Source organism: Myxocyprinus asiaticus, chromosome 5 (genome assembly GCF_019703515.2).
Source record: "Myxocyprinus asiaticus isolate MX2 ecotype Aquarium Trade chromosome 5, UBuf_Myxa_2, whole genome shotgun sequence".
Taxonomy (NCBI): Eukaryota; Metazoa; Chordata; class Actinopteri; order Cypriniformes; family Catostomidae; genus Myxocyprinus; species Myxocyprinus asiaticus.
This window is the reverse complement of record NC_059348.1, coordinates 39,727,820-39,741,331: the sequence shown is the minus strand read 5'-3', so window position 1 is coordinate 39,741,331 and position 13,512 is coordinate 39,727,820. Positions and strand designations below refer to the sequence as shown.

Here is a 13,512-nt window from a genome sequence, read left to right as displayed (position 1 = left end):
TAACACGGAGAAGGCTGGAGGGAAGAGGTGTGGCTTCCCAACAGTGAGACTTGTTCTGTAAACCAGGGCCAAAGGTTCAGCACTCATACATCAATCTTGTGGGAGAAAACAAGTTATCATGGGTTTGATCAATGCCAAAATAGCCATGCATGGAAAATGACATGTACCTGTACATCCAAGACCAATATGGCAGTATCATGCATTTAATAAATTATATATATATATGATAGATAGATAGATAGATATAAAACAGAGAAGCATTCTTGGCATTCAGTCAGTTAGCCTGGCAATAGCGGAAGAGACTCAAATACAGCTTGTTTTTCATTTGTTTATGACTTCATTCAGGTCAAGGAAAAATGTTGCATTTATGATATTAGTGCATTGATTTTATCGCTTACAGTAACTGCCTCTATTTCTGCCTGCCTTTAATTCATTGAAACAACAATAACAACAGCACAAACAAATGCAACCTGATCACATGCACCGACTGCTCATGATTTATATAACATAGCTAGCTGGTCATCCCAGGAGCTTCTGCATAGGCTGTTGCATGTGAATAGTTACCAATGCATGTTCTATTCAAGGGGCACATGTGCTAGAGAAGGCATTACACTCTTTGCACTGAGGGTGGCTTCTTTGGGAAAGAGGGAGTGAGTTTTGACGCCTGTGCAGCTGATATCTGCAGCAGCCCCTCTCAGCTGGGTGCCAATGGGGACCAGGCCAGGGATCCTCTCAGTGCCCTCTTCACTATGCATGTGAACCCCCTGCTTTACGGAGTTTCACGAGAGAGGTGTGAAGTTCCCTGCCGTATATCTCTCTTACGACCTGCTGTTTTAGGTCGGCAGACGCAGAGAGTAAACAGTTCTTTCCATTCTCTCTCCCTCATGGTCAGCAGTAGTGAATGGGCACTTTACTACAGCTACCTCCATTCCCACCATAGTAATTATCAGGATTTGTCTCCATTACAGTCATGTGCAATTGATTCCATGTGCTCCAGCTAGGTCTAAAATGCCCATCCTGCACAATCATGACTTGTTCATGATTGTTTGACTGCCCTTGTCGAGCTGAGAGATTTAAACATGCTTGGACCAGCCTTGGATCGGCTTGAGCTCTGTGTTAATTAACCAGTCATCACTAAGTGATCATGGATGATTAAACTTTATGAATTGTCAGTACAAATGTACAATAGGAATACATTTTCCCAAGGGGGCTTGGATGCATGTTTCTTAAAGGAATAGTTCACCCAAAAATGATAATTCTCTCATCATTTACTCACCCTTATGCTGTCTCGTTTGACCAAACACAGTGCAAGTCATGGGAGTCCAAAACTTTTAAGCTCCAAAAATGACAAAGGTAGTATTAGTCTTTTATCCTGCATTTATGTACTTTTTGGAGCTTGAAAGTTTGACTTGCTTGTATGGAAAACAGCATGGTTTAGCACAGTGACCAAAGATCTCCTTTTAGCTCATGTTTGCATTGAAAAACAAATGAAAAACATTGCATATGGACACACAAAATGTTTTCGTATAAACAGCCACTAATGCTATTTTTACATTGCAAAGGTAGCACTTAAGCTGTATCTGAAGCAAAATATATATCACAAAAAGGTGGCATAATGCATTTATACAGAAATTATTTGATTAATTAATTTTGGGTGAAGTATCCCTTTAATTCCACTTTTTGACAGTAGTCTTTGTAGTAAACTACTGGTTTCGGTGTGTGTACATTCATTGGAAAACAATGTAATTTTCGGATGCTGTATGTTGCCCGCATCATCATCATCATTTACTCACCCTCATGTTGTTCCAAACCTTTATTACTTTCTTTTATCTGTGGAATACAAAAAATAAACAGTATATTAGACACAATGTTAGCCTCAGTCACCATTCACTTTCATTGAGTGGAAAAAAGGTGCAATGAAAGTAAATGATGATGAAGACTAGCATTCTGCCTAACATCTCCTTTTGTGTTCCATGTAAGAAAGAAAGTTTGAAACAACATGAGGGTAAGCACATAATGACAGAATTGTCATTTTTTGGGTAAACCATCCCTTTACAAGTTTATTGGTATTCTCTCTGATGGACATGCCATAGTCGTTTAGGTGGTCTGTTTTCACATTTGAGCAAGGGAAGGAGAGCGTTAGCTGAATCATGTGCAGAACCGTGTTTACGTCTCCCCTGTTTGTATATAGATCTTTTACCAGACATACATTATGTGCGTCATGGCATGAACATTCAAATAAAGCAGCACAGCGGTCAGTGGGGGGAGGCAGTTAGCAGAATTTTGTCACTTGAAAGCTGTCACACAGGTCATTCTAGTGGGCTGTTTGGAGAGATAGACGAGTTCTCTACCGCTGCATATCACACTGCACACTGTCACATCCTGATGCTATAATATCAGATTAAAGAGAAAGGGGGGGAGGAATGTTAATTTTTGGGTGCACTGTCCCTTTAAGTTAGAAGTGGACCAGTGTCCCAGCAGTACTGTAGTTTTTATCAGAAGGTTTAAGGGCAAAAGAGTGAAGGCATGTGCAGTGCTCTTGCGGCATGGGCTGCCTTGACCGACTGTGCCTCGAGTCATCTGGAATATCTCCCAACCTCCACGCATGTACATTCCTGAAGGACAGATCCAGCCAAGTGTTCTCAGCTGTCAAACCATGTTGTCCCATCTCAGTCCCATCCATTCATGTTTGTCCAGCTATTTTCAGGGTCTCCATACTACACAGAGCTGGCACAGCTTTGGAAGATGGTAAACACTGTGGAGAACATGGCCAGTCCTTTCACCACATGCCTAAGCTTAAAATTATGCATGTGGAACATGGTGCAGAGCCATTTCCAACTTAAATGGCTGCTCAGTTCTTGGAGCAGGCAAACAGACCCAATGCTATATTTGGTAAAGGGTGCATTTGCTCAGAATCCCCCAGATAAGTGCCACTCATACTTACTGGAAGCTGTGTTGCACCCCTCAGGAGTTCCCCACTTCCGTTTATTCAACTTCCTCTGCCCTTAAAAGGAGACAGCCGAGGGAGGAAGAAGGCTGTTGAGAAAGAGGCTTGTTAGTCACTTTCCTTGCTCTGCCCAGTATGCTTGTTTACTGCCTACCTCTGCTGGCTGATCACAATGGTTAATTACTATGCACCTGGCTTTGACTAATGCCTCAAAGTCTTGTTTGTGTCCAATGTGCACGGCACGCACATCAAGCTGGAAACACGTGTTTGCATGAGTGACCCAGGGAGTGAAACATTACTGATCTACGTCTTCTGCTTCTATACTCTCCCAGTCTCAAAGGGTCTCCTGGCAGTTAATCATAAATCATGAAATGGCTGTTATGCTTTCTGCAGTCTCATAAATACTCAATTCTCAGAATAGGAAGAGGGCAAGAGACAGTAGATTTGTTTGTTCCATTGCAGATGCTTATCAGCTTGTACACTTTCCTGAGCACGGCCACGAAAGAGTTTCTCACATTTTTCTAAATCCTGTTTTCATGCCAGTCGTTTTGTCATTGCAGGAAACTTGTTTCGTTCGTTATACTCTAGTTTCTTCCTTTTTCTGATGCATAACTTTCACACATTCGTGATTGAATAAAATGTCACCTATGAAGTAGATCTGGAGAAGGCGTGTCTCTCCCACACACGCTCTTTGTGTTTTGACTAGATGCAGTTCCTGACCTCAGGGGTTTGTCACCTCTATCCCAGACTTTGTAGGGGAGAGGTTATGGTTAATTTTTCTTCGTACGCACCAGTCCACATTTTAACATCACTCTGGCCTCTTTGCACAGTCTGCAAAATGTGCGCCTCCTCCAAAGGCACTGGAGACACGTGTTTCTGTGCATTTCTGGCTCTATTTTCAGTATCTGTTGCTGTTATAGAGAACTTTAGAAGTCATTGATTCAAAGACACTTGGTCTACCATTGTCTTTCAGTTCTGGCCATTTTAATTTCATTTCTGCAAAACAGTAAGGAAAATTTCAAATGGTTTTAAACATTGTCTGCAGGTACCTACAGGTGGCTATTGTTTCTGCCAATAGTGAACACAGTAAGTTCACTATTGTATGTTGTTTGCATTAGTATAAGAGTATTTCTGGTTTTCACTTGTGAAAACAGGATTTATCAAAGCAAGAGTTTCTTGTCCAAATTGCATCGGACAACATTCCAGCAATTCCTCCAACTATTTAAGCAAATGCTTAATGAATTCCTTACCAGTTCTTTCACTGTATGATAATTTAATGGAATTATCATAAAGTGGCTTGACTTGAACAATTCAGACAATAACAAATATCTTCTCAACTCCCTCTTTTGTCTGCCTCTCTGTCAAACAAGTTTTTACAGGGTGTTGTTTGTACCATGAAGTGATGCACCACAGGTAGTGCCAGCTCCACGTGTCTGATCAAATGTTATGTGAGGTGTTTTACACATGTCCCTAACTAATTCAACCTAAGAATTCCTAAGAATTCAACATCATAACAGTAATAATAAAATTGTAAGCCAACATAGTTACATTATGACTCTTCTTATAAAGGCCACAGAAAACACTCCCAGAATAGACTGCAACACTAGGGCTCTGGAAGTAAAAATCTCATTCATTTTCTCCATAGAGAAATTGATTTTTATACGATACCATAGAAACCTTTCAAGACAGACCTGCCGTGAGCACAGGGTTGTTCATCAATGATGTATGCTCCTGTTAAAGGGATAGTTCACCCAAATATGAAAATGCTGTTGTCATTTACTCACCCTCATGCCATCCCAGATGTGTATGACTTTTTTTCTTCTGCTGAACACAAATGAAGATTTTTAGAAGAATATCTCAGCTCTGTAGGTCCACACAACGCAAGTGAATGGTGAGGTGGCCAGAACTTTGAATCCCCCAAAATCACATAAAGCCAGCATAAAAGTAAACCTTACGACTCCAGTGGTTAAATCCATATCTTCACAAGAGATATGATGGGTGTGGGTGAGAAACAGATCAATATTAAAGTCCTTTTTTTACTATAAATCTCCACCTTTTCCCAGCCCCAACATGTAGGTGGCAATATGAACGAAGAATGTGAATCGCCAAAAAACAAAAGAAGAAGAATGTGGAAGTGAAAGTGAAAATGGAGATTTATAATAAAAAGGACTTAAAGATTGACTCAAGTTTCTCACACACACCTATCATATCGCTTCTGAAGACATGGATTTAACCACTGGAGACTTATGGATTACATTTATACTGACTTTGTAATTTTTGGAGATTCAAAGTTCTGGCCAGCATTCACTTGCATTGAATAGACCTACAGAGCTGAGATATTCTTCTAAAAATCTTCATTCGGGTTCTGCAGAAGAAAGAAAGTGAAACACATCTGGGAAGGCATGAGGGTGAGTAAATGATAAGAGAATTTTCATTTTTGGGTGAACTATTATTTTAAAGCCTTCAGTCAGCGTTATTTCAACTTCATAAAAAAAAAAAACAGCATATTTAATAACCAAATTCCCACTGAAGAACTACACTACCATTGGTTCTGAAAAGAAAGATCCACCAATCAGATAATTGCATCAAAATCTAATGGAAACTTTGTTGCACAGTGAATAACGTAGAGTCGTCTCCCTTTACTCTTATATGTACATATTTGTACATATCTAAATACTTTGCACTAAACTTAAAATATATTGATTTAACACTTATAACAAAAACAATAAATCAGTAGTTTTATGTTTTCTTCGATTATGTCATTCGCAATGGGATTGTAGTTCATTTTCTTATAAAGGATATTAAGCACACGTTGTACCTTTTGTACGATTTTCACACATTTTTTTGTTTCAATTCAAAGTTTGAATTGTTTTAATTTATCTCTCCACTGATTTGGTTCATGGCCTAAAAGTCTTTGTTGAAGATTTTTAAGTCCCTCTGGACAAAATTAATGGGGAAAAATACTTCCGTAAACAAGGCAGCTGAAAATGGGTGGTCACTGTTGCGCTCTGTTCGCATTTCTGCAATATCAGACAATTTGCTACATGGCACATGTGTCTGTCAGAACTGTAACTGTAATGAGTCTGCAGGGCAGACATTGTATAAACCTGTCTAAACTATTTCCTTTCACTTCAGTCATTTGTCCCTCACCAAGACCCAGGCTGTCTATTTTTCTCTCTGACTGGTCATCAGTCTGTCTGCCTCTTTGTGTCTCTCTTATACATCCATCTGTTTCCCCCACTAGTCAAACCCTGACATTTACAGTAACAAGCAAACAAACATGCTGATACCCCACTGTGCACAAGCTGTAGTCACATGTTGTCAGCTGGGAGATGAAAAATCCCATCCATTTCCCTTCTTTTTCTTTCCTTTCCCCTCATTTCCCTCCTTCTTCCCCTCCCTCTGTTTCTAGCTTGTGCTGTTATCCTGGAAAGTCCTGTAAGCAGAGGAAAACACTTCTGGCATTTTGTTTGGCAGCTGATCAAGCTGTTTGTGTTTTCGTGTTCTGATTCTTGTAAGAAGCCTTGAAGCAGCTGAGTGAGCCTCTGAGGAACAGGGAGGGGTGGGGAACATAACAGTCATGTTTGTAGATCATTTGGAATCGCAACTGCACACAGTGTTGCAGTATTATTACTCTGTCATTGGTTACATGAAGGGAACTCCCAGTCCCCTGCTTTTATATACTGTTAAAAAAATGTAATTCAGAAATTGCTGTGGTGTTTACTACTGCTTATAGGAGAGAGGAGAAATTATGCATCTGTGTACCAAGCTATTTTCTGAATATTATGATGACAACTTGACCAAGCATAGCAAGGACTGATTTAGCAGTGGTTTCACAGTTTTAACCCTCGTGTAATGTTGAAATTGACTGTACATTTATATTTGGGGTCTCAGAGACCCAGTGCTGTAATTGTAAAATAAGAATTTTGAAATTAACTTTTATTTTCCCTTTAAAGGTGAAGTTTATCATTTCTTTGCTAATAGCGTTGCCAAAAATGACTGTTTTCAAACAGGTTTTATGAGCACTCCCTGTCAACCATTGGTCAGTTAAACAAATAGTCCCACCCCAAATTCATACAATTGATTGAGCCACTGTTTCTGTGCCTGGCAGATCAGGATTCTTAAACAGAGCAATGTTTTGATAGCGCCACATTGTTTTTAATTTTTGTGGAAAAAAACCTACAAATGGCTTACTTATAGTTGTCTCTTCATATTAAGCTGGGATAGGAGAAAGTATTTTAACATCAATAAAAAATACACACTTCACCTTTTTTTTTTAATATATAATTTATATATATATATATATATATATATATATATGTATATGTGTGTGTGTGTGTGTGTGTGTGTGTGTGTGTGTGTATGTTCCTTGAGCTATTGAGCTATTAATAAGGCCTTAGGGTCTCCCAGACACTAAACAGAACATTAGGTTAAATAATGACCAGACAAAGATTCCAATGGCCAAAATAATCATCTGGGCTCTAATCTCTAATCTTATTGGCTGTCACCGTTATGAGACATCTTTCCCTGCCAGACTCAAAGAGCCGTTGGTCAGGGCCTGTTGAACACATACTCTTTTTCTCTCTCTCCCCCTCTTTCTTTCTAACACTCCTTGTTTTCAACAGTTGGACACATTCTTCCCGCCGAGCGCTGCCCTTGAGCTCAAACAGCGGGAATTTAGAAAGTATCTGGGGCCTGGTGAGATTACTGAGTGAGCCGGCACGGTGCCACCAGATGTCCGTTATAGGCGAGGGCTTTTTGATTTAATACCACATTCTGGCGCTTGAAAAGTTGGCAGGAGCTGCCGCCCACCTCACTTTGAACTAGGTAACGAGTCTGTCTGCAAAACTGCACGTATACAAGCAGACTGTGACCAAACAAAATGACTTAGGGTGATGCATACTTTGCATTCTCACTTGAACACTGATGTTTACATGCTGCATCCTGGAATTATCAATACTCTTATATGCCTGAGGGGAATATCAATGTGGTCAGATTTTCTTTTATGGTCTTTTTATGATAACATGCATTATATTTCAGGCAGAAGCAGTATGTGTCCCCTCAGAAGATCACTAATTGTCAAGTTCAGTTGCAATTTGGCTTGCTTTAAAAAAAAGTCAGAATTTTAACTCTGGTAATCAAGTACCACTAGTTTAACAGGTCTTGCACATAAATTTAGAACTACTAAGTTGTATTTATTTTTCTGTGGTCATGTGTTACCTTGTCTAGTGTACCCTCTTAAAAGAAATGCAGTAGGTGCAAGATGGCCCTGATTTCAGGTACATTTTTATTATTATTGAATATGCACAGCTTAGATCTCGATGTGGCTTAAAACAGAACATAAGGGCTGAAGGGTGGAGTGCAGTTTTCCAATGAAGGGGAAAAAACTGCTTAGACCCCCTTCCTCCTCCTCTTCCTCATTGGATTTGAATACCACTGAGTGGAGAAAATTACGCCTGTTTTGGAGACTGTCGTTGGCCCTGTAGACCACGCAGTTATGTGAAAGAGGGTGTGAATGCACGTGAGCATGATTCCAGCAAAGACAGAGAGAATGGGGAGTGGTGTGTGTAAGTCATGGACAAGGGTTAATAACTCTGACTGACTCCATGTTGAAAACAAAGATCCATAGGGAGTTCAAGTAACTCTGCAAAACAGTGCCTTGTGACACTGTCTAACCCTCTTTGATTTAACCCACTTTTCAAAGAGTAAGTGTACCTGGTATGCTGTAATCCCCCTTGCATCCCACTTTTACCTTGCAACAACAATTAAATAGCACAGAACTGTTACATTCTTATTTATTAAATGGATAGTTCTGACTCTAAATCCTGATTGGATGAGCCATATTCAAACACGTTGTAAAATGCAGATAGACTCATGCCTATGACCTCACATTTTCTATTAATATGGCACGTTGCTATGTTGTTTGGCAGCCATAAACGTTCTACAGTTAGGATAATGAACTACGTCACTTGGTGGATTGTTTATTCCAATTTTTTATGTTAATAAATGTAACTGTTCCTTTAATATTGGTGTCATTCATCATATTGCAGTTGGTACTGTTTAAGATAAAGCAATAAGCAACTTAAGGTTTGTGTATTACAGGGATTTTACCACGGTTAAGGAAGTTTTAGGCCCTTTTAGGTACTCATTAGGTACCTGTGGTAAAATCACTAATGCAGAGTGGCTTATTGCTTTAAACTACTGTACACTGCTTGAGTTTCAAATCATTCAAATATATGCTGTTTGATTAACTGGTAAAAGTAATTACAGAATAATGTCTCTGTAAAGATTCACCTTTTCTTACACACTTGTAGTTGCAAGCTGGAAAACAACAACATATTCATTAATAGTTGCAAATTGAGGTTTATTGAGTTGCTTATAAAGTAACAGTTAAATAGCAAATTAACTAGCATATTAATTGCAACAGTTGATACTGTAATTCACTCAGTTGGAGCAGTTTTATTCAATTCAAACATCTGTCACATCTGTAAATGAATGAACAAATGAGGTTCAGTTACAGCAGCCTGCTTGGAGCATACTTGGCACACACTACGGCTCTATGTATCCAAATTTTGTGCCTTTCAGCAAAAGTTTTCCTATGAGAGTTTTCTTTAAAAATTAAGATATGGTTGGAAAAAACTGTGCAGAGAGACATCGTCCTTTTTGAGAACTGTATGTTTGAATGAATATGCCAATGTATTCTTGATTGCTGCAATTATACATGCAGGACTGCTGGGTCCTTTTCCTGGAATGCAGCACACCGAACCGTGAATGAGACCGTGTTTGCCATGAGAAGACAATGTCCAGGCACTAAGCAACTTGGCCTTTCTAGGAAAGACCTGGAAAGCGAGGGGTACAGCATAGGTTTGGGAGTGTGTAGAAAAAGGGAGGGGGCCGTATAAGGAGTTTGTTTGTCTCGAGAAAGAACTAAACCTTTCAATGCCTCCAGTGTTTCCTTGGTTTGTGTGGTTACTTTGATACTCACCTCTCTGTGGGTGTCCTGTTATTAAAATTTACATCTTGGTGTAAGTGGTTTTTAAAATGACCTTTAGGTTGTTGGGGTTTTTTTTTTTTTTTTTGGTTGTGTATGAAAGGTTTGTGTTGTGCAAACCACTGTTTATACATGAACCCTAGATAACTTCACAATGCTACCTTAGGCAAGGTTTTTCAAAGCGATATTGTGAAGTTGTCAATACTACAACAGGTTCTCAGCAGAAGGTGGACCGACTGCATTCTATTCATGGTTATTTTTGAGCTGACTTGTCAATAAACTATATGTTGAATGTTTTTGAAAGTTGGACTGTTTTTGACACTGTGTCTTAAACACAGCATTTGTGGACAGAAGCTTAAAAACAGCACAAGATGCGACAGTCACGTTAACACGTATAATTTGACTCATGGCTGTACTTTTGATGCAATATGTGTACCAATGTTAATGGACTGGCCCCATTCACTTCCATTGTCAGTGCCTAACTGTAACCACAAGTTTTGCTTTTTTTTTTTTTTTTTTTTTAGGGATGTCCCAATACTGGTATCTGATACGGGTCCGATACCAGGCTCATGTACTGGCACTCGTACTCGTAAAAATGCTCAGATAACAAAAACCGATACCATTTGAAATATGAATGTCATTATGTAAACATTCAGCCCACAAATTAAAGTCACGTTATGTCCAAGTGAGATTATTTAACAAAAGCTGCCAATTAATGAGATAAATATATAGTTTGTATGTAATTGAAATGTGAGCGCTTGTGAATGTGGAGACAGTGTTGTGCTAACGCTAGCTGCTCATACCTTTTTTAAAGCTCTTCCTTGGCTCATACAGGGAAAACACTACAGCTCAAACATCATGAGCGTCATGAGCACTGCAAGCTCTGTTTGTAGCAGGTGATAGTAAACAGAGTGCAAATTCACGTTGTAGCACGGCACATGCAGAATACTTATTTGTGGTTTAATAATCAAAATTTGGTCAAAACAACACAGAAACACTTCAAAATAAAAGCTCTGTCAAAATGAAAGGTAAATTTATAGGAAAAAAGTATGACAGAAATATATCACTACTGTAAAGTTATGTAATATTTACTGTAATACTGCTACTACTACTACTACTAATAATAATAATAAATCAGTATTAATTGTACTAAAGCAGGACCTAACATCTGTGATGCTTTGTTATGCAGATATAATACAACTCCAATGTTGTATTTTGGATTGTGCTGTGAGGTTCTGTATATAAGTACTTGATTTGATAAAAAAAAAAAATAATAATACAGTATTATGTTGAAATTGTTATATTTTCATTTGATTAAATATTTAATGAATTCATTTATTTAAACACCATTTTGATGATAAAATTGAAGTAAGTGTTGATATGGAGTTTAGAAAAACAAAAAAAACGGCAAGTACTAAAAATGAAGAATCGGGACATCCCTATTTTTTTTTTTTTTTTTTTTAATTAACAAAAAACAAGTCAGTTTTTTTCTGTGGTAATCAACATTATGTCACAAATGCTGCTGATTGACCTTAACTTGAATTGACCAGAGAACATCCCTTTAAAGATGCAACTTTTCTGGAAAAGTTTTATTATGCAAACTGTCTAATGCCAAAAGTAAACTTCAGTCAGACGCGAATCCTAGGCATCTGTGTACAGAACACGTAATGCAAATTATCTCATCAGCAGAGTGTTCGAGCACTGAATGCGTGCGGCATGTTTTTCTGTCCGCACATACTCTGAATGCGCAGAATGCGTATGCGCCTGGAATTATTTGCCCTAATTAGTAGGTCCACAAAGTGGCAACACTCACCACTGAACCATTGCTGTCACGAAGAAGTGCTAGAAGAAGATGTAATCACTGCTAAACATTAGGAGATGAAGGTAGAAACAACAACAGTGGATGTGCACGTCAAGAGCGCATGTGTGAGGTCAGGAGATACCTGCATTTGTACAACTCAAGTCTGAAGGAATATGGAGACATCTTTATGGGTCTAAACTCCTGAAGATAAATAGTCCAGTATCTCATAGCAGTCGTAGGGACTCAAATGGAGTATACTTTGAAAGGTTAGAGTTCAACTGTATGCAGATACTAAGCGTTTCCAGCAAAACCTAAGTAAACTTTGGGCTAAGCTGCTAAAGAACAGCATGCTAATTAAAACACTTTTGCTGAAAATACCAAAAACAAATAATAAAAATCTAGATAAAATAGTCAACCTCACTTATTGGTTGTTGGACAACTAACCATCATGATCCATCCCTAGTCTGGACTGTTTTACACACACTAAGGTTTTTAGTTGTTTAGGACAAAAGCAGTAGTAGTCTTAAAACAAAAAAGGTGAAGATAATTTGGTATACTTGTCCTCAGAGGATAGCAGCACCTGTTTTCATTTGTACTGTTTGTCTGATTGGTGCGTCTCCTGAATTGGGTGGTCTGGAACTAAAGTCTCTGGGTGGTTGTGTGGTCAGCACTGTCAGACAGCCATCCTGATGTACTTATTTACCAAGCTAAATCATATTAGAGACTGGACTTTCTCAAAATATTGAGAGACATGGCCTGTTGCTCAGATATCACACATTTATTTTTTAATCTCAGCTTGTCCTTGTATGTGCTCTTTCAAAGCTTTGTTAATGTGCTCTAAAAATGCTGTGAATTTGAAAGCAGCTACCACTAGTATTTTATCTTATACATTCATCACATGCATTGACCATATGCAATACATGCTTTAAATTCTGTCCGTGTTTCAACCTTGTTGCATCTTCTTTGTTGTAGAATTTTCTCCTTTTACGTGGCACGATAACTGATGGCAGAGAATGTCGACGACTAATAACATAGCCCAGGCCAGGAAGTTGGTGGAGCAGCTGAGGATTGAAGCAGGCTTTGAACGCATTAAGGTACAAAATCTTTTTACTCAAACAGGCATAAGTCTAGTGCATTATTCTGTGCAACATGTGGACTATGAAGAGGTAGCAATTTTTTTTCTTTTAAACAAGTAATGGATAATTTACAGTCATGATCGCAAAATAAACACTTTCAGGCTGGTCAGGTCTTGTTTCACTCAAGAAGGGGTTTGTTTTGCAACAGTGACAAGCTCACTGTACAATGTCCATTGTTTTTATTCACCCTATAAATAAAAAATTGATATGAAATATTGATTTTAGCTGAATTAAAAATTATTTTATTATGTAAGAAAGTGACTGCAGAGTGAAACAAGAAGCTTCTTGTTACATATTGTATATAATTTGAGTGTTGCATTTTAAGCCTGGCATATTATAACATGCATACATGTAATACCATATTCATGTATTTACACCTTTTGCTATGATGCAACATTTCAAAGCCATTATTATAAGCATTAATATAACGAGTCAAACACTTTTATGTTACATTTTAATTTTACTACATACATTTTAAAGTGGAAGGGACAATGAAAGTTTTAGCTGAACTTTAGCTTCTTAGCATTAACTTTGCCGAGTTAATATTGTATTTTTGTTTAAAAAAATTATTTGCAGACCCCCTGCAGTATCACTGCAGACCCCCTAGATGTCACGGATCCCATGTTAAAGACCCCTG

General features: G+C 38.4%; 1 protein-coding gene across 8 annotated transcripts in view; it reads left to right on the top strand.

Annotated features, from left to right (window-relative positions):
* Positions 1–13,512, top strand: part of LOC127441571 (guanine nucleotide-binding protein G(I)/G(S)/G(O) subunit gamma-7) — a 43,275-nt gene that overhangs the window by 25,411 nt on the left and 4,352 nt on the right. For 7 of the 8 annotated variants that reach the window (XM_051699152.1, XM_051699153.1, XM_051699156.1 and 4 more), the window contains one exon: positions 12,712–12,833. In XM_051699152.1, coding sequence (XP_051555112.1) covers positions 12,753–12,833 — 81 coding nt within the window. In that variant the 5' untranslated portion in view covers positions 12,712–12,752. Of the gene's footprint in view, positions 1–12,711; positions 12,834–13,512 lie in introns of those variants that run through there. The other variant, XR_007897333.1, reaches the window with a different exon arrangement.